At 41.3% G+C, this 18,945-nt stretch overlaps 1 protein-coding gene across 1 annotated transcript in view; it reads right to left on the bottom strand.

Annotated features, from left to right (window-relative positions):
* Positions 1-10,560: 10,560 nt before the first annotated feature.
* The window catches only part of hs2st1b (heparan sulfate 2-O-sulfotransferase 1b), a 24,931-nt gene continuing 16,546 nt past the window's right edge, over positions 10,561-18,945 (bottom strand). Inside the window, exons 5-7 of the mRNA XM_037675024.1 lie at positions 14,268-14,365; positions 12,552-12,709; positions 10,561-10,827 (exon numbers count right to left, since the gene is read on the bottom strand). Of these exons, the coding sequence (XP_037530952.1) occupies positions 10,601-10,827; positions 12,552-12,709; positions 14,268-14,365 (483 nt within the window). The 3' untranslated portion in view covers positions 10,561-10,600. The remainder of the gene's footprint in view (positions 10,828-12,551; positions 12,710-14,267; positions 14,366-18,945) is intronic.

The following is an 18,945-nucleotide window of genomic DNA, read 5'->3' as shown; positions in this document are numbered from 1 at the left end:
TTTTATTCACAATTTGTTTAGTGTCCCAACTTTTTTGGAATCCGGTTTGTAAATTACTTCATCTGTGCGATATGCCGATGTTTCCCCGTCACAGAAAGTTCTGAATAGATTTTTGTTTGTTTGTTTTGGAGATGAGTGTTTTTCTGGACTGGAATTGAGCAGGAATGTAAGTAAACCTAAATGTTTTTGGTTCGTGATATTCAAGCAGGTTGGAGTTACACGGTGTAGGAGAACAGAGCTGGTTTTCCCTTTTGCTTGTTTGAGTCAGCGCTGTGACGGATCCTGACGGAGTGAGGGAACAATTTGATCCACAACGAGGTTCAACGACGAAGCTAGAGGGTGGCCAGTGGTGGTCTTGGCCACCATAGATTATTCTTCAGCCACCCCAAGGACCACCCCAATCGTATGACAAAACTATAATTTTAAGCAAGATAAAATCTCGAAATCAGTTTGCTCAAATGTTTGGGGTGCTCACTTTACACATACATGTGGTGGTAGCCATCTTAGAGTTGGATTTAGCAACTCAGTTTGTGAAAGGAAGCGTTCTTATTTCCAGATGCAGCCACACACCAAAATGGAAGTTAGTCCCTCACTTATCTTTCAAGTTATCTTGCTCACAACGTGCACGGAGGAAAGGATGGGAAGAAGGTATTTTCAATTCCTCCTCATCGCTCCATGACAGGGGACAAAACAATGACTGTACTTAATCTTTCCAAATAGTAAGCCTGTTTCAAAGTATTTTTTTTACAGTTTTATAAATGAATCAAAATGCTTTATTAAGTTTTTACAATCGATTTTTAAAGCATTAAAATATATAATTATATAGAATAAGAAGTGGTACCCATTTTTGGTTTTCTCGAACACTTTCTTTTTAAAGCTTTTGGACTGTTGTCATTTTTTACGATGTATTTTTTGTCATCCTTTATTCAAACTGATTTTCAGTGCAGTGCTTTAACCTGCCTGTTTGAATAAAAGTGTTTTAGACCATTAAGTCTGACATATAAATCATCCAAGAACTAAAAAAGGTAAAAGAGTCAATTATTCTAAAATCTTAATTGTTTTTAGGCAAATCTTTTTTTTTGTTGTTTTTTTAGATGGTGCATGTTGACTTGTTGGTCTCAGGACAGAGTTTGATCTGTGAATGAATGGGTGAAAATGACATCATATTCAACCAAACAACAGCTAAATATCTGTGCTCTAAAACAATGTTATTATTACCAGTAAAAAGTGATAATGTAATTATTTACACTCAATCCCTGCAGTGTCATGCTTTCTAAAAGAGGTAATAGGCCTATGTGTGGCTTTGTATTTTTTAACAAGACAAACTGACAAAAGTCAAATTAAAAAGTTTATTGCTGCAGTTTTTACCACGTTTCATGTTGGGGCCGGCAGTGGAGCATTTTGAGGTCAGTCAGGAAACAGCAACCTTCAGAATCAATATTCTTGACTTCCTGAAAAATTTCAGGTCATGTTTCTAACTCAGAGCTCAGTAATTTTAACTTCTGAGTACAAACACAAACCACCATTATTATAAGAAAACTAATATGGCTGCACTTTGTAGCCTTTCACAGCTGCCAAAACAAGTTCAGAACTTCTGCAGTTCTTTCAAATGCTTTTAGTTTAAGGTAAGATAAGACAGAACTTTATCGATCCCACAGGAAATTGTTGTGCCAGAGTTTCAGTGCAAAGGAACATACACAAGGAATCACACAAGATATATAAAAAAAAATAACAGAGACTATAAAAATTCCAGCAATTAAGGTCTAAAAAAGGTCAGGAGCAGACAGAAACATTACAGTGTTATTAAACACTTTATCACCAATATAGTTATATATTAACAATCTTCTTCTTCTTTCGGCTTTTCCCTCTTCAGAGGTCTCCACAGCGAGTCATCCTCCTCCATCTCACTCTGTCCTCTGCGTCCTCTGTCCTCACTCCAACTACCTCCATGTCCTCTCTAACTGCATCCATACATCTCCTCTTTGTCTTTTTCCTGGCAGCTGCATTTCTAACATCCTTCTACCAATATACCCACTGTCCCTACTCTAGACATGTCCAAACCATCTCAGTCTGGCCTCTAACTTTATCTACCAGGTGTTCAACCTGTGCTGTACCTCTGATGATCTCATTCCTAATCTCATCCATCCTTGTCACTCCTAAGGAGAACCTCAACATCTTCATTTCTGCTACTTCCAGTTCTGTCTTCTGTCTTTTTGTCCATGTGATATAGGAATGATTATTTTGATGCTTTTATGTCAATTTATACTTATTTTACACTCATTTACATGTAGTTTGAAAACACACTTATACAACGTGTTATTCACATATTAGGGATTGTACTTTGTTTAACATGTCACAAAGACAAAGGGGGGGAATGATTTATGTTGCCTTTGTTAATATTTGGGACATTCTTTGATGGTTTGCAGAGGGATGGAGGGGTGCGTGTTTCCTCTTTAGGAATGCTTTGTAAAGTATAAGGAGTATTTCTGGCTTCAAGGTCTTGGCCCGCCTTGAGGTCACAATGCTCCTTATTGGTAATAAATCACCAGCTCCTCATCCGTTGTTCTGGTAACCATCAAACTTGTTTTTCACTGCTCTCACGCGATCCGGTCAGGGAAAAAGGTATAAAGGAGGTGTGACAGGCAACTTAATTTTTAGAAGTCTTGTGTGGACCAGCGCGAGGTGCCATGCAGTGGTGATTGAGTTCTGTCATTTGGATCGAAAGGCTTCCCGATCATTTTGTCACGGTGAGAGATACTCATATCAATTTGTGTGTTGAGTGTACGAGTGTACATGACTTTTGCTTGGCTGTTTTTCTTGTGGCAGATTAATAAATGACAAATATTATTCTAGCAAGTTACAGTCTCTGTGTTTTATTTTTCCTCTTGTCTGAATATCTGGTGCCGATCGTTCACGAACCCTTTTTGATAAAGAATTTCATAATACACCATGTCTCTGTCTCCAGACCATACAACATAACTGGTCTCACCACTGTCTTGTAAACTTTTCCTTTGACCTTTGCTGACACCTTTTTGTCACAAATCACTCCTGAAACTTTCTCCATCCACTCCATCCTGCATGGACTCTCTTCTTCACCTCTTTACCACATTCCCCATTTTCCTAGACAGTGAACCCCAAATACTTGAAGTCCTGCACCTTTGTGACCTCTGCTCCATGTAGTCTCACTGTTCCACCTCCTCCCTCTCATTCACACACATGTACTCTGTCTTACTATGGCCGACTTTCATTCCTCTTCTTTCAAGTGCATACCTCCACCTCTCCAAGTTCTCTTCCACCTGTTCCCTGTTCTCACCACAGATCACAATATCATCTGCAAACATCATCGTCCATGGGGATTCTTGCCTGACCTCATCTGTTAGTCGGTCCATCACCAGAGCAAACAAGAAGGGGCTCAGAGCGGATCCTTGATGCACTCCCATCTCCACTCCCATCTCCACTCCCATCTCCACCTTGAAGCTATCTGTCACTCCTACAGCATATCTCACCACTGTCCTGCTGTCCTCATACATGTCCTGTACCAGTCTAACATACTTTTCTGCCACTCCAGATTTCCTCATACAATACCACACCTCCTCCCTCGGCTCTCGGTCATATGCTTTTTCTAAATTACTTATTACTTACTCTATTACTTTTGCTGTAGTAGCCCAGTCATTTGGAAGCTCTTTCTTACCACTCAGATCCTTTAACAGCTTCTCTGAATTTCTCGCAACATTCTTCCTTCTTCAGCTTCCACCATTTGGTCTTCTTCTCTGATTTTACTCTTTGTCTCTTCTTCATGACAACAATCATTCTACACACAACCATCCGATGCTGTCTGGCCACGCTCTCCCCTGCCACAACCTTACAGTCTCCAATCTCCCCCCAGGTTTCCTCTACTACACAGAATGTAATCGACCTGCGTTCTCCTTCCTCCACGCTTATAGGTCACTCTATGTTCCTCCCTCTTTTTGAAATAGGTATTGACTATAGCCATTTCTATTCTCTTGGCAAAATCCACCACCAACTGTCCTTCCTGGTTTCTTTCCTTGACACCAAGCCCACCCATCACTTCCTCATCCCCTCTGTTTCGTTCACCAACATGTCCATTCAGATCTGCTCCGATCACCACTCTCTCCTCCCTGGGAATATTCTCTATCACTTCATCCAGAACTTTCCAAAATGTATCTTTCTCCTCCTCATCACATCCAACCTGTGGAGCATAACCACTGATGATGTTTAGCATCAGACCTTCTACTTCTACCTTCAGGCACATCACCCTATCTGACACTCTCTTCACCTCTACTACATTCTTTGCCAACTCCTCCTTCAGGACCACCCCTACTCCATTTCTCTTTCTATCCACACCATGGTAAAACAGTTTGAACCCTTCTCCAATGCTGTAAGCCTTGCTGCCCTTCCGCTTGGTCTCTTGGACACATAAAACATCTACCTTCCTTCTTTGCATCATGTCAGCCAGCTCTCTACCTTTGCCTGTCATTGTCCCCACATTTAGAGTTGCAACCCTCAGTCCTACATTCTTCACGTTCCTCTTCTCCCTCTGTCTCCTGACATGTTTCCCTCCTCGTGGTCGACTAACAGTAGCACAATTTCCGCCGGCACCCTGTTTGTCAACAGCACCGGTGGCGGTCGTTGTTAACACTGGCCTCGACTGATCCGGTATGGTTTTGCTTTGATCAACGCGCATTATAGTTTTGGCAAAAGTGTTTTACATCGGACGCCATTCTTGACACAACCCTCACCATTTACCTGGGCTTGGGACTGGCACAAGAGATACACTGGCTTGTGCTCTCTAGTGGCTGGTTTAGTTATATATTAACAATATAATAACATTGTTTTTAATTTGTTTGGCCTTGTTTAGATCACAGTTATCTCTGGAAACTTTAGTGGTTTTTAAATATTTATTCTGGTGAATCAACAATACCCCCACAATCCACCATAGTTTCCTAAAATCCTAAAACTCTCCAGTCTGAGACCTGACTTCAAAAACCTTCAGTTCCAGAGGAAACAAGCTGTGATCCTGTACAAAAACACTAACTGCAGCAGAAAATCTATGGATTCACTCAAAGTTTAGACCTGGAACATGAACACATCTGCATGGGTAAATACTTTTAGATGGGCTCAGGGGCACCACTGGCCCAATGAACAAATACACGATGGCAACAGTATAATAAAACCCCTAAAACCTTCTTATGGATTTTGGTGGCCCCCATCTGGCTGCCCCATTGAAACCATTCTGGAGCCACCCCTGGATGTGGTAGAGCTGTAGTACATGAGACGAGTCACCGACCAAGAAGTCCAAAGAAGTCTTCTCTCTAGGCTAGGCTAATGGCTAGCCTTACAATGGTCTGGTTTAATTCAGTTCAGTTCATTTATAGAGCATCAAGTCACAACAAAGTTGTCTCAGGGCTCTGACCAGGAACATTCACATACATACAAAACACAGTTCAGTTCTCTGTCTAGAGGAAGCTTCAGACTTTAGGAACCAGTGAGAACTTAAGAATTTTTTTTTGTTCCATTCCATTTCAGCACATTTCAGCACATAGCAACAGACAATGACATCCATCATTTTCTCTATTTCTAATCTGCACCAGGCTCTGGTGAAATAAGAATATCAGGAACATTTTAGGTTTTATGGGTTCACTGCCCGTGGCATGCTGGCTTAATTTTACCTTTCTTTTGATCGTGGCACATTTACATAAAACATGAAGAAAAGTGGTGCACATGATGGTCCCTTTTGGCCAAGCGCTCGCAGCTCCTGTCCACATTCCCAGTGTGGGGCAGTCAAGCTGCCTCTGCTCTGCTCTGTTTGTTTTATGGAGCAGTAGTGAAACCACTCTGGTGTCAGCTAGCTGCAAAAAAGAGGGGTGGGGGGGGTGGGGTATCCGTGCTGAATCTCATTGACAAAAAGAGGTCATTATTCTGCACACAGCATCTGCAAAAACAAGAATCAAATGCACAGAATCAGACGCAGAGCAGCAGGACAGCTGATCCGATCCTTCGGTGAACTCCACGGTGCAGGAAAGACAAAAAAATGTAAAAGGCCCGAACATCTTTCACCATGATGAGAACTCCTTTCACACCAGCTGAAGTAATATGAGGTTTGTCATTAAGCATGTGCAGCACAAATTATTCCAGACCAAGTGAAACTATTTATATCTACCACACGACCTGAGAGCCAAGTATGGCTCATGGTGTGATTTACATTGTTTGCTGGTTCTGTTGGGTTTTGCACAGGTGCACTGAGTGGACCCATGTGAGGCTCCGAGAATGCATTCCACAAGCCCATGGCTCCCTCTAGTGGATCATAAACTCCGTCTGGAACCAGGTTAGAAGCTGAGCTGGTTTTGTGTTTTAGTCCGTAAAATGGGATGAAGAATTTTTATTGTGACAGGAAGAAGCAAACAGCTTGTGCAACAGCAGCAGAGATGTTTGAAATATTCTGTTCCTAATTAACCTTCAAGCTCATCAGTCACGATCAATACAGAGCGTGGGCTGTTTTAAATTGAAATGAAGTAATTATCAGACTGTATTCATCTCGTTAATGAAACAATGTTCCAAAAGGCCTGCAGCAAAACGGCTAATTGAGTTCTATTTTCTGAGACGGGAAGCCTCTCCTTGTTTCAGTGACTGCAAAGCTTCAGATGTAGCTCAGTGCTCATCTCTGAGTGACTCAAGAACAGGTGTTGACAAGGTGGAGGCCCCCCCAGCTCCTCATGTTTACTCTCATCAGAGCAGAGGTCAAGGTGTTTCAGCGTCTGTACATCTTCAAGGGGGAAACGTGTTTATTCTGTGACTCGGCTGCAGTAGATGCACATTTCATATCACTAATCCAGCAAACGGGCAGCACGGTGGCGCAACTGATAGAGCTACTGCCTCTCAGCGAGCAGGTCCCTGGTTCAAACCCCGGTCCAGGGGCCTTTCTGGGTGGAGTTTGCATGTTCTCTTCGTGCATGCGTTGGTTTTCTCCGGGTGCTCCGGTTTCCTCCCACAGACCAAAAACATGCATGTTAGGCTGATTGGTAACTCTAAAATTGTTTTTAGGTGTGAGTGAGAGAGTGAATGGTTGTTTGTCTCGTTTGTCTCTATGTGGTCCTGTGATGGACTTGCGACCCGTCCAGGGTGTACGCCGCCCCTCGCACAGTGATTGCTGGACATGGGCACCAGCGACCCCCGTGACCCAAAATGGAATAAGAGGGTAAAGATAATGGATGGATGGATGGGCATCCAATGTAAAAACTATCATCAAGTCTTCGTGAGTCAGTTCACTGTGGAGACTCTGAAGAAGGGAGCAGCTGAAAGAAGAAAGTATAACCATACGAAACTTAATGAGCTTTGTTCTCTTTATTTTACTCAAGTATGTTTTATAGCTCTGGACACATTTTATTTGGAGAGGGGAAAAGCAGAAATGGTTCTTTTGACTGTAAAGATCATAAATCTCTGCACTACTTCAACAAACACATCTCGCCTACTAGGGGAGCAGAAGTGATACTAGCCAACCAAAATGCTGCAGCATCAGCCAGAAGTCCCAAACAGTGCTCACCAGGTGACTAGTTGATGCAAAGGAGGAGCAAAGGGAGAAATGGGAATACCCTCCGTTCCATCCGTCCATCCCTGCATGCATGTTGAAAGCAAGATCATTTGAAAAATAAGTATGGTACTAATTTCCATTTTGTCATAATGCTTCATGTAGGCATAAGATGGGTCAATATGGGAAAATGGGTCGCCTGGTCAAAATCCAAGTTGGCCACCACCTGTTAAAACATGTAAGCTGACCACCCCGATCATTTGAGGAAACTATGCTTTCTAGTTTTTATACTGCTGAAAAGTATAGTTTCCTTCCTGGTGTTTACAGGTGCTGGTCATAAAATTAGAATATCGTGAAAAAGTTGATTTATTTCAGTAATTCCATTCAAAAAGTGAAACTTGTATAATCATTCATTCATTACACACAGACTGATATATTTCAAATGTTTATTTTAATGTTGATGATTATAACTGACAACTAATGAAAACCCAAATTCAGTATCTCAGAAAATTAGAATATTACTTAAGACCAATAAAAAAGAAGGACTTTTAGAAATGTTGGTCAACTGAAAAGTATGAACATGCAAAGTATGAACATGTACAGCATCAATACTTAGTTGTTGCTCCTTTTGCCTGGATTACTGCAACAATGCGGTGTGGCATGGAGTTGATCAGTCTGTGGCACTGCTCAGGTGTTATGAGAGCCCAAGATCCTCTGATAGTGACCTTCACCTCTGTGTTGACCTTGGACCTCAAAAACACAGTGGACCAATACCAGAAGATGACATGGCACCCCAAACCATCAATGACTGTGGAAACTTGACACTGGACCTCAAGCAACGTGGATTCTGTGCCTCTTCTCTTCCTCCAGACTCTGGGACCTTGATTTCCAAAGGAAATGCAAAATGTACTTTCATCAGAGAACATAACTTTGGACCACTCAGCAGCAGTCCCAGGCGAGACGCTTCTGTCACTGTCTCTTGTTCAACTGTGGCTTGACACAAGGAATGCGACAGATGAAACCCATGTCTTGCATACGTCTGTGCGTGGTGGTTCTTGAAGTTGTGAACAGCCAGCCTCTTTAGCAACGATCTTTTGTGTCTTGCCCTCCTTGTGCAAGGTGTCAATGTTCGTCTTTTGGACAACTGTCAAGTCAGCAGTCTTCCCCATGATTGTGTAGCCTACAGAACTAGACTGAGACTGCTTAAAAGCCTTTGCAGGTGTTTTGAGTTAATTAGCTGACTAGCGTGTGGCACCAGGCGTCTTCAATATTGAACCTTTTCACAATATTCTAATTTTCTGAGATAGTGAATTTGGCGTTTTCATTAGGTGTCAGTTATAATCAACAACATTTAAATAAACATTTGAAATAAATGAATATAATATACAAGTTTCACTTTTTGAATGGAATTACTGAAATAAATCAACTTTTTCACGATATCCTAATTTTATGACCAGCAAATTAAAAAAAAAAAAAAAAAGTGACATTTGAGGAAACTATATTTATACGGAATATAAAAAATAGTTTCCTCAAATGGTTGGGTGTCCAGTTTCATAGAACGTACAAAATCATTTCAGTCTAAAACTCTGGCATGAAGTTGGAGGGAGATATGCATTCCTTCAAGGAGCACAAGGCCTTTAATTGTATTTCAGGAAACATACAACGAAAAAAAAAAGGAAAAACAGACAAAAAAAAGTCCTAAAACTTTATGAAAATGTTAAATTATTCAAATATACAAACATATTCACACTTACAGTATAAGAAATATAAGGTGAGGACTGATGAAGTCAAAATATTTCAGTTGTCTTTATAATCCCCCCAATCTTACTCAGATGAAGATCTGGTTGTTTTAAGCTAAATGTCCTTCCTGATGCAACGTGGGCACAAACTTGCAACCTAAGGATTAAAATAAACACAGCCCCTTTTATTTATAAGCATAAAAAAGTACTTACAATAACAATAAAGGCACTGTCAATGTCTTTGTGCCTGATTAGACCCTGTCCTGTGTTTACAGTTTTGATTAGTCTGATTCAAACTCATGGTCCTGTCCCAGACTCAGAACAGCAGCAATCACATCACATCACTATTTTAGTGAGAAAATACTAATAATACATCTTAAACATGTGAAAAGTCAGGACCAACTTGGTGCGAGAAAATTAAAAATACACGTGATGCACCAAAATTTGCTACGACCCTATCTTTTTTTTTTGCTATAGTCAAAATTTGGTCCAAGAACATGCTCACTGCACGTCATTACACTCTAAATGAATACAGCCTTGACTCTCAGTGATATGTAAACAAGTACTTGTGCACTTTTGTATCTGGTGTGCAAAAAATAATAAAATAAAAATGCACAGAACAGATGAAGTTTCTTCCCCCAGAGAGTCACCACCACATCTTTAAAGATACACAAACATATTGTATATCAAAATGTAGAGCTTTTTCATTTAAATTTTAAAATGGCCGCCATGTGGCAGTCATCATGAGAAAACTAGAAGGTTTCTGAAAAAACTTTGATGACTGCCATGAATTACATGGCCACTGCCAAAATTACATGACAAAAAGGCCTGTTTTGATATGTAATATGTATGTGTATGTCAACAGATGTGGTGGTAGGAAGAGTCTGTTCGATGACTTACTGAGTTTTGTTCAGACCTCTAGGTCATGTGACCTCACTGTGGCCGCTAGAGGCTGTTAAGAGTTCTGTCAGTTTTTCAAAGAGAAAAATGGCGTCTTTGTTTGCAAATTACGTCACCATGGTAATTCAAAATGCTAATGAAAGTAACAGCACACATCACGGTGCCGAGCCAGTTGTTTTGAGATAACATTTGTTGGGGTGCACATTGCAGTTCGGGACGCATTAAAGCTGAAGGAAAAGCAAGAACCTTTGCAGGTGGATAATAATAGGTGCCTGCCTTCAGGCCGTCACCAATTAAAAAAATCTTAGACAATCTTCAACAGTCCGGTCTGCATCAGCTGAAATAAAACAGCAGGTATAAGCATCTTCTTTCCTCCCAGTGTACAACTAGTCACAGAGTTCTCGTGCAGCGCCTCTCAGTTCACTTTTGGGTATATCTTTTCGTAGAAAAAGCTCTGTTCCAGCACGTAAAGTTCACCGTCCTTTTCTCTGATGGCGTGAGTGCGCACAAACTGAAACTGCTCCAAGGCGAACTCGTAAAACTCGTTCTCGATTTTCCAAATGTTGGACTGCTGCAGCTTGGCTATTGTCTCTTTGGTGGGGGCCTTCTTCTCGGTGGTCTTCCTCAGATGGGACCGCTTTCCTGAGAAGACAACAACAAACGTAAAAAAATAGCCATCAAAGCTAATTTAAATGGTTTTAACTCAGCTATATTTATACATACAGATATGGTGTGGTTATAGTGAGAATGTTCCCCATTACATACTGAATCTAAATCAAAAAGCAAAGATGGCCACCATAGCTTAATAGAGAAAATTACTATAACTCAGTGATTTGTTTTTTCCATATTGAGATGAAATTTGGTATGGTGGTAGCTGAGCACGAACCCCAACACATAGTACTGTCAAATTAAAACTTTGAAATGGCCGCCACGTGGCAATCCCCATCAAAGTTTCTCCAGGAACTTTCTAGTTTTAAATATAAAATGCATAACAACAATATGAGATCCTTCATCAGTCCCTCATGTCGAAGACTTCAAAATTCCCAATTTAATAAAGAAAATAACTGAACACGTTTTCTTTGATCTTCTACTGGATTGCCCGCAGCCATTTATAAAATCACATGTAAAACGGGTAGGGATGCACCATATAGGATTTTGGGCCGATATATTAAAATTTATTTGGCCGATAACTGATACCAATACCGATATTTTTCCCCTACACCTACTTACAGACACTACTTATCTTTATCTGCTGTGGAATTAAAATACTACATTATTCTGCATGGGCTTTGTTAGTTTGGCTGCTACCAAATTCAGATGCCAAAAAGGGGGCTGAAAATTATGCGACACTATATAAATATATAAATATATAATATATATATTATATATTATAATATATATATATATAAACAGCACCTTTTATATCGGTGAGTTATTGTTGATGGAATGGCCGATGTCCGATATTTAACTTTATCGCTAATATCGGCCAATACCGAAACCATGCCGATAATATTGTGCATCCCTAAAACCGAGGTGATACACCTGTTTTACATGTGACACATGATAAACTGTGCCAGCAATTGTGCTACTGTAAGTTGAAGACCACAAGGGGAGAAATGTTCCAGGAGACAGAGGGAGGACAGTCAAGAGTGTAGGGCTGAGGGTAGCAGGCCGACATGATGCAGAGCTGGAAGAACGATGGATTTTATGTTCAAAAGACCAAGTGGAAGGGCAGCAAAGCTTGCACTACTGGGGCAGGGTTTAAGCTGTTATCATGGTGTGGAGGGGCAGGGTTTAAGCTGTTATCATGGTGTGGATAGGAAGAGCAATGAAGTAGGGGCGGTCTTAAAGGAGTTTGTAAGGATTGTAGTAGAGAAGCTGTGGGCATGGAGGACAGAAGATGCAGAGGACTGAGCGAGATGGAAGAGAACGACTCCTGTGGTGACCCCTGAAAAGGAAACGGCCAAAGGAAAAGGAAGAAGGTGGAATTGGGTGTCACTCAGTATAAGTTATGTTGGTGGCTGGTGGAACTGTATTGTTAGTTTCTATTTTGTTTTTGGATTGACGGGTAGAGCAAAAAAAAAAAAACCTCTTAAGACCAGCACTAGCACCATCTTGCCATCATCCACCTTGGCCGTGTTTACAAATGCATGTCATTTTACACCCTGAGCCATTGTGTGTTTATAATAATAGTTATTCTCAAACTGTGAAGCTTTCACTCCACCAAGGATATGGTGGTACGATAAGGAAGGTGCATGATCTTCCTGTTTTTTTATATTTATTTTAAAGAGGTGCATTGCAATAAAAGTCTGAGAACCACTGTAATGGAAACAGATGGTTTATTGTGGAAACTGGTGTGGTGTTACCTGTTTTGTAGAGCTCTGTGGCTCCTTTAAAGAAGCGTGGCAGTGCTGCCTCCAGGACCATGATGAAGTCCTCCAGCTCCTCGGTTACTCCGACTAACAGATACTTATTTACCAGGTTGTACTTGGCCTGCTCCAGGGCCCATCTACTTCCCCCATTCCTGCACACAAACAGTAGGAGTTAGCTTTTTGAATCAATTGGATTTAACTTTGGTTGGTAGAAAAATTCTAATAACCACTTCTAGTCAACTATCCAAAATTTCAGCTCACATTATTTACAAAACTATTATATGTTGATTGAATTTTACATGCTTGTACGTCTGCAAAGTTAATGGGAATTCACTTATCTCCCAGTCAGCTGACTTGGTTAACATTTCTTTTACTCCTTGCACTCATACTCCTGGTCTTCGTCTGTTGTGCCACCTTTTGAAAGGGAGTTTTATCTTGGAACATGTACAGGCTACCGGCCTCAAGGACCCATGTGAACTGATACTCTGCTAGGCATGGGTCAATAAATGGTGCCAAAGTAATATAAGATTAAAAAGTTAGTGTCAAAACTAAACCCATCTGTTATACTGGTCCCGTGATTCAAACGGTTTTTAATTAGACACCACAGACAAGCTATTTTACTTTGTTTCCCCTCCAGCCACATAGAGCACTGAGCAGTTCCACCTCTCCAAACTGCTGCTTCCAGCCATCACTCATGGTCATCAAGAAGGGGATTTCTCTTAACTTTTACAATGAATGTGCAAAAAACAAGTCAGTTTGTTTTATCCTGTGCATAGCACAGACAGTCATGTCTTATCTAGCAGAGAAGTAACTCTCATTTCTTCTTTCAAAGTAAAGCTGTATTAAAAACATTTCCAACAAGCTACAAGAGTTAGCACGTTAGCTGGTGTCATACACAACCTACTGCAGACTCACTACAGAGGCTAACAACCAGCTGATTAATTAATAATAATTAAGTCGTCTAGCTCGCACTGTTTCTTTAGAGCAAAACAGAGAAGCATCAATATATGCACAATTACTTAATACTTAAAGATAAAATATAAGCTAAAACAATTAAAGCAGCCCATTCATGGACTCTGGTCTTTTAGCTTACATTAGATTTAAATAAAAATATATTCTCAATACTTGTGATCTAATGAACATTGCAGGCTTAATATTACAAATCATCTTAAAAATACATTTTATTAAAATGTTGATCTCAAACTGGTAAATATTGGTCCTGAATGCAGGAAAAAAACAGAGTCAACATGTCACTATGTTCTGTCAGTCTTCATAAAAATCTGTGAGGAAAAATTGAAATACCTCCAAATAAACATTTTCTTAAAAACGATTACACTATTATACCCATACTACAAACATCAGTGGGCAATATGTGATGTCATTTAGGCAGCAAAAGTGACAGTAATTACTTTTTGTGTTTTAATAAAAGCAAAGAAATCATCCATCTTATCCAATATCTGCTCCTCGTTCCAGATTTGGTTTGCGGGGGCAGTAATTATGAGATACATCTTTCCACGTATATTAATGCCAAAACAGTCAAACTAATATTTTTTCTCCATGTTACCATACTGCAGAATATCATACTGGGCCCTGGCCTACTTGTGCCAATATTTCCATCTCATTCGAGAAAACTTGCTCTCTTTGACTTGAGTCTTTGTGGCAGGACTTTTACTGTGACAGAGTGGGAGTGGGTGTTCTAGTGTAGCTCACCAACACTCTGAATGGTGACCACAGAAGAAGGGGATCTGCAGCCAGAGTTTTTCAGGAGCACAGTCGGAACCCCCTGAGGAGACGCACTCGTCAAAAGTCTGCAACACAACAGGAATTAAGTCAAAGTTTCTTTAGTTGTCGTTTGCACCACATGTGGTACATGAGGTGGAACTAAATTGTGTACACTGGATCCCAGTTACATCCAACAAAAGTATAAATTGTAAAGAAAAACTGTAATAAGATCTAAGATATGAACTAAGAAAAACGTTAAACTAATAATACACTAAGCACTAGTAGTACAAAAACAAAATGCTGAGCAACAGCAGCACGAACATGAGTCTGTGTGAGCAGATGAGTGCGAATGAACACAGCAACATGGATAATCAGCAGCACATATCAACAATCAAGTGGCATTATATTACATCAAGTGCTTAACAGTTACTGTAACATTCAAAGAAACTAGAAAGTTCCTGGACTAACAATGAAGGGGACTGCCACATGGCGGGCCGTGGCCATTTAAACATTTTGATTTGGTTCGCACTCAGCTGCCATCACGCCATAATTCAGCTCAACATGCCAAAAAATATCAATGAGCTATTTTTTTTTTTGCATTTAAGCTATTATATTGGCCATCTTTGCTCTTTGATTTGGATTTAGTATGTGATGAACATTTTCAGCTATAACCACACCAAATTTCAGCTCTATACATGTAAAAAAAACGATGACGTAAAGCCATTTAAATTTAGCTTTGGTGGCCATATTGGATTTTTTATTTGAATTCAGTGTTTATTGGGGACTGGCTAGAAAAGCAGTCATCTATTATAATCCACCTGAAAAGGGTCTTACTCTTCCTTCAACTTTAATGTGACCTGAACCGCAACATGTCCCCCCACAAATTAGAGCTGTCATTTTTAACCCGAGCCCGAGTTAGAATATTTTGGCCCGGCCCATCCTGGACCGGGCCAAAATAATTTACTGGATGAGCGGCCCAGGTCGATGTCGGGTTTTTGATCGTGTTAGCAGATGCGCGCTGCTGACGATCCAATTTGGATCACTAGCTGACCGGCCGGTTGAAAGAGGTAAAAAAAAAAAAGTCCAGATGGCTCACTGCCAGCAACTCACCTGAAGCTTAACTGTACTCGGCCGCTGCTGACTCCGATGTGCGCGGCCAACAACCCAATTTGGACCATCAGCCGCGCGCATCTGCCGGCCATTAAAAACTATAATATCTATAATATTAAAATAACTAATAATCCGCTGACTCTTGTTAATAAACAAAAAATCTTATATCTTCCTTTCTTTGAAATATGTTTTGAAATCATGTCAAACTGATTTGCTTACAAAAGCTGTAAACGTTTAATTATAAAAAAAATGTTGTTTTTGTTTTGTCCTAAGAGCTAGCTTTGGTAAGCCAGGGTCAGAGCGCCAAGGTCCCCGCCTTCGGCCACTGCCCATAGCCTCATGCACCTGACTTTTAAGGCCCTTCCTGCAGGTGGTGGGTCCACAGGAAGGCAAACCCATGCCGCTCCTTCGAGCTGAGCCCGACCGGGCCTCATGGGCAGAGACCCAGTCACCAGGCGCTCGCCGACGAGCCCCTCCCCCAGACCTGGCTCCAGGGTGGGGCCCCGGTAACCCACGTCTGGGCAAGGGACACTGAATTTCTTATTTTGTCCATAAAAATCTTCTGAATCGCTCTTTGTCTGGCTTGTCACCTAGGACTGATCTACCATGGGAGACGTTATCAGGGGCAAATTTTAATTGCCCCAACAGCATAGCTCCTAGGATCATTCAAGTGCAGAAACTACTCCACCACGATAAGGTGGCGATTCAAGTAGGAGATTGCGGATACAGGCAGTTGAAAAGAGTTTTCTCCGCAGGGTAGATGGACTCTCCCTTAGAGATAGGGTGAGAAGTTCAGTTATTCAGGAGAGACTCGGAGTAGAACCGCTACTCCTTCACATCGAGAGAAGCCAGTTGAGGTGGTTTGGGTATCTGGTAAGGATGCCCCCTGGGCGCCTCCCTAGAGAGGTGCTTCAGGCATGTCCAACTGGGAGGAGACCCCTGGGAAGACCCAGGACACGCTGGAAAGACTGTCTCTCGGTTGACCTGGGAACGCCTTGGAATTCCCCCAAAAGAGCTGGAAGAAGTGGCTTTGGAAAGAGATGTCTGGGCCTCCCTGCTCAAGCTGCTGCCCCCGCGACCAGACTTCGGAATAAGCGGAAGATAATGGATGGATGGATGTTTTTTTTTTTCAGGTTCAGGCCTGTAATCAAAGTTAATTGGTCGGTTTTAGGTCGGGCTTGGAAAAAATGATACGTGTTCGGGCCAGGTCGGATTTGTTTAGGCCCGAACGTAACTCTACCACAAATGTTATATCAAAACAACCGGCTCGGAACTGTGATGTGCATTATTACTTTTATTGGTGTTTCGAGTTACCATGGCGACGTAATTTGCAAAAACATAATTTTTCTCATTGAAAAACCTTGACAGAACTTTTCACATGCTCTAACTTCCACAGTGAGGTCACATGACCTTGAGTCAAGAGGTCTCTGAACAAAACACTGATTAACTTTTGGAGCCATTTTGGTTCAAGATGGCTGCCACTGACACATCAGAGGTGGTCAACGGAAGCTGAAGAAGCCCTGCAGGGTTGTTTTGAGGCTACAGACTGGAATGCAATGTGCCAGCCACATGGAGAGGACATCAATGGCATGACTGAGTGTGTGACCGACTATATAAACTTCTGTGTAAATAACACCATCCCCACCAGAACAGTGAGATGCTTCCCCAATAACAAACCCTGGATCACCACTGACCTGAAAGAACTACTAAACCAAAAAAAAAAAGAGCCTTCAGGGAAGGAGACAGGGAATTATTGAAGAGTACACAGAAGCAACTAAAAGTCAAGATAAGAAACAGCAAGGAGGTGTACAAGAAGAAGCTGGAGAGTAAGCTCCAACAGAATAATATCAGAGAGGTGTGGTCAGGGATGAAAAAGACAAATAGAAGATATATGGATGCATCTAAAAAAGTTAAATCTGGTCCTCTGGACATTCAAAAAACAAAACAAAGCAAAACAACAAAAAAATGTAGAAACGTTTTGTCATTCATCCGAAAGACTTCCTCAGTCTGAGGTGCTGTATTCAGCTCAGTCTTATAAACAGCACCTTCTCAAAGTGGATCAACCAGTTTTGCTGCTGACAATCAAATATATGGATGCAGTTAGAAAGGACATGGAGGTAATTGGAGTGAGGACAGAGGATGCAGAGGGCAGAGTGAGATGGAGGAGGATGACTCACTGTGGCGACCCCTGAAGAGGGAAATGCAGAAAGAAGAAGAAGAAGCCTTTAGCCAGTAGTTTCAGGTATTTCAATGTCGCCCACTCTGTCCCCTGAATGCATTTGACTGTGTTCGCTGGAGTCCCTAATGCCACGTTTTAGACTATGAAGCTGCCAATAACCAGGGTCTGCTTCTCAGTGGGTGTGTCACTGAGCAAGGAAAATCTATTAGAAATGTGAACGGGTCGGTGGTGAACTGGGGGCTTAGACTTAGCACTAAGCTTACTCCAGACAGTCACCCAGCCAGCCTGGGTTTCTGCCTGCTCGGAATCTACTGGAAGACCACTAACAGGAGCTAGTCTCAGTGGCTCCACACTGTCTACAGGGACCTGGCTAGCTAATGGTTTTTCAACAGCGGGGAGCCGAGCTTCCAGTTCAGACAGCCTCTCCTCCAAAGCTACTAGAAGTCTACATTTAATACATCATTACGGCTAAAGGAGGCAGAGGAGTAGCAAGTGAGAACAAAAGACAGGAGATAACTAGAAACCATGCAAATCTAATATTAGCAATAGCTAGCAGATCCAAAATACACTGGAAAAAAAAACCCCAGAAGTGTTGAAATACAACAGTTGTCTCAAGCACAATCCAACAGTAGAAAAACACCTATATTGCGGGTGTTTGTGTACTAGAATGTAACTGCGCAAAAGATAGATAAATCCAGTAAAACAAGACTCCTCGAGCAAATAAATTACTCAAGATACCAGCAGAGAAAATTGGAAGTGACACAATACACCTTACTGTGAACATCCTCCCCAGAGAACAGAGTGGTGTGAACACTCCATCTAGAGATAATAAATATGTCTATCAAGCTTCATTAAATTATCTTGAGCACTTCAGAAGTGATGGTTTGGGCAAGCAAAGGACCTTGTATAATATTTGACCCTTATTTGTGACCTTGACCTTGGACTGGGCTGATGAAAATTGTAAGCGAACATCCGTTTAGTGATGATGAATACATGTGTAAAGTTTCATTAAACTATCTTGAATAAAAGTTGTGGGCAGGACAAGAGAAACTTAACATACATACGAATGGACCCGCCTTTGAGGGGCATAAAAAGAAAGAATAAGGTCAAAAGAATAAGGTTGTTTTAAACACCTGATAGTCCGGTAGACTCGGTTCGATTGGGGACCAAAATTTGGAACATTTGTTTACATTTTCAGCTGGTGCGGTTCGCATTCACACTGCACTCAGTCAGTCGATCCAACCTGTTTATCAGCTGATTAACTGATCACAGCCCTCCTGACACTGAACAGCATACACAACATTGCTCTGTTTGTGCCGGGGGACTGGATCTTTGGGATGAACCAGTCTTTGCCGTAATGTATTTTGGGGTTTAAAA

Source organism: Nematolebias whitei, chromosome 3, assembly GCF_014905685.2.
Source record: "Nematolebias whitei isolate Nwh7 chromosome 3, NemWhi1, whole genome shotgun sequence".
Classification (NCBI taxonomy): Eukaryota; Metazoa; Chordata; class Actinopteri; order Cyprinodontiformes; family Rivulidae; genus Nematolebias; species Nematolebias whitei.
This window is presented reverse-complemented; position numbering and strand designations above follow the sequence as displayed.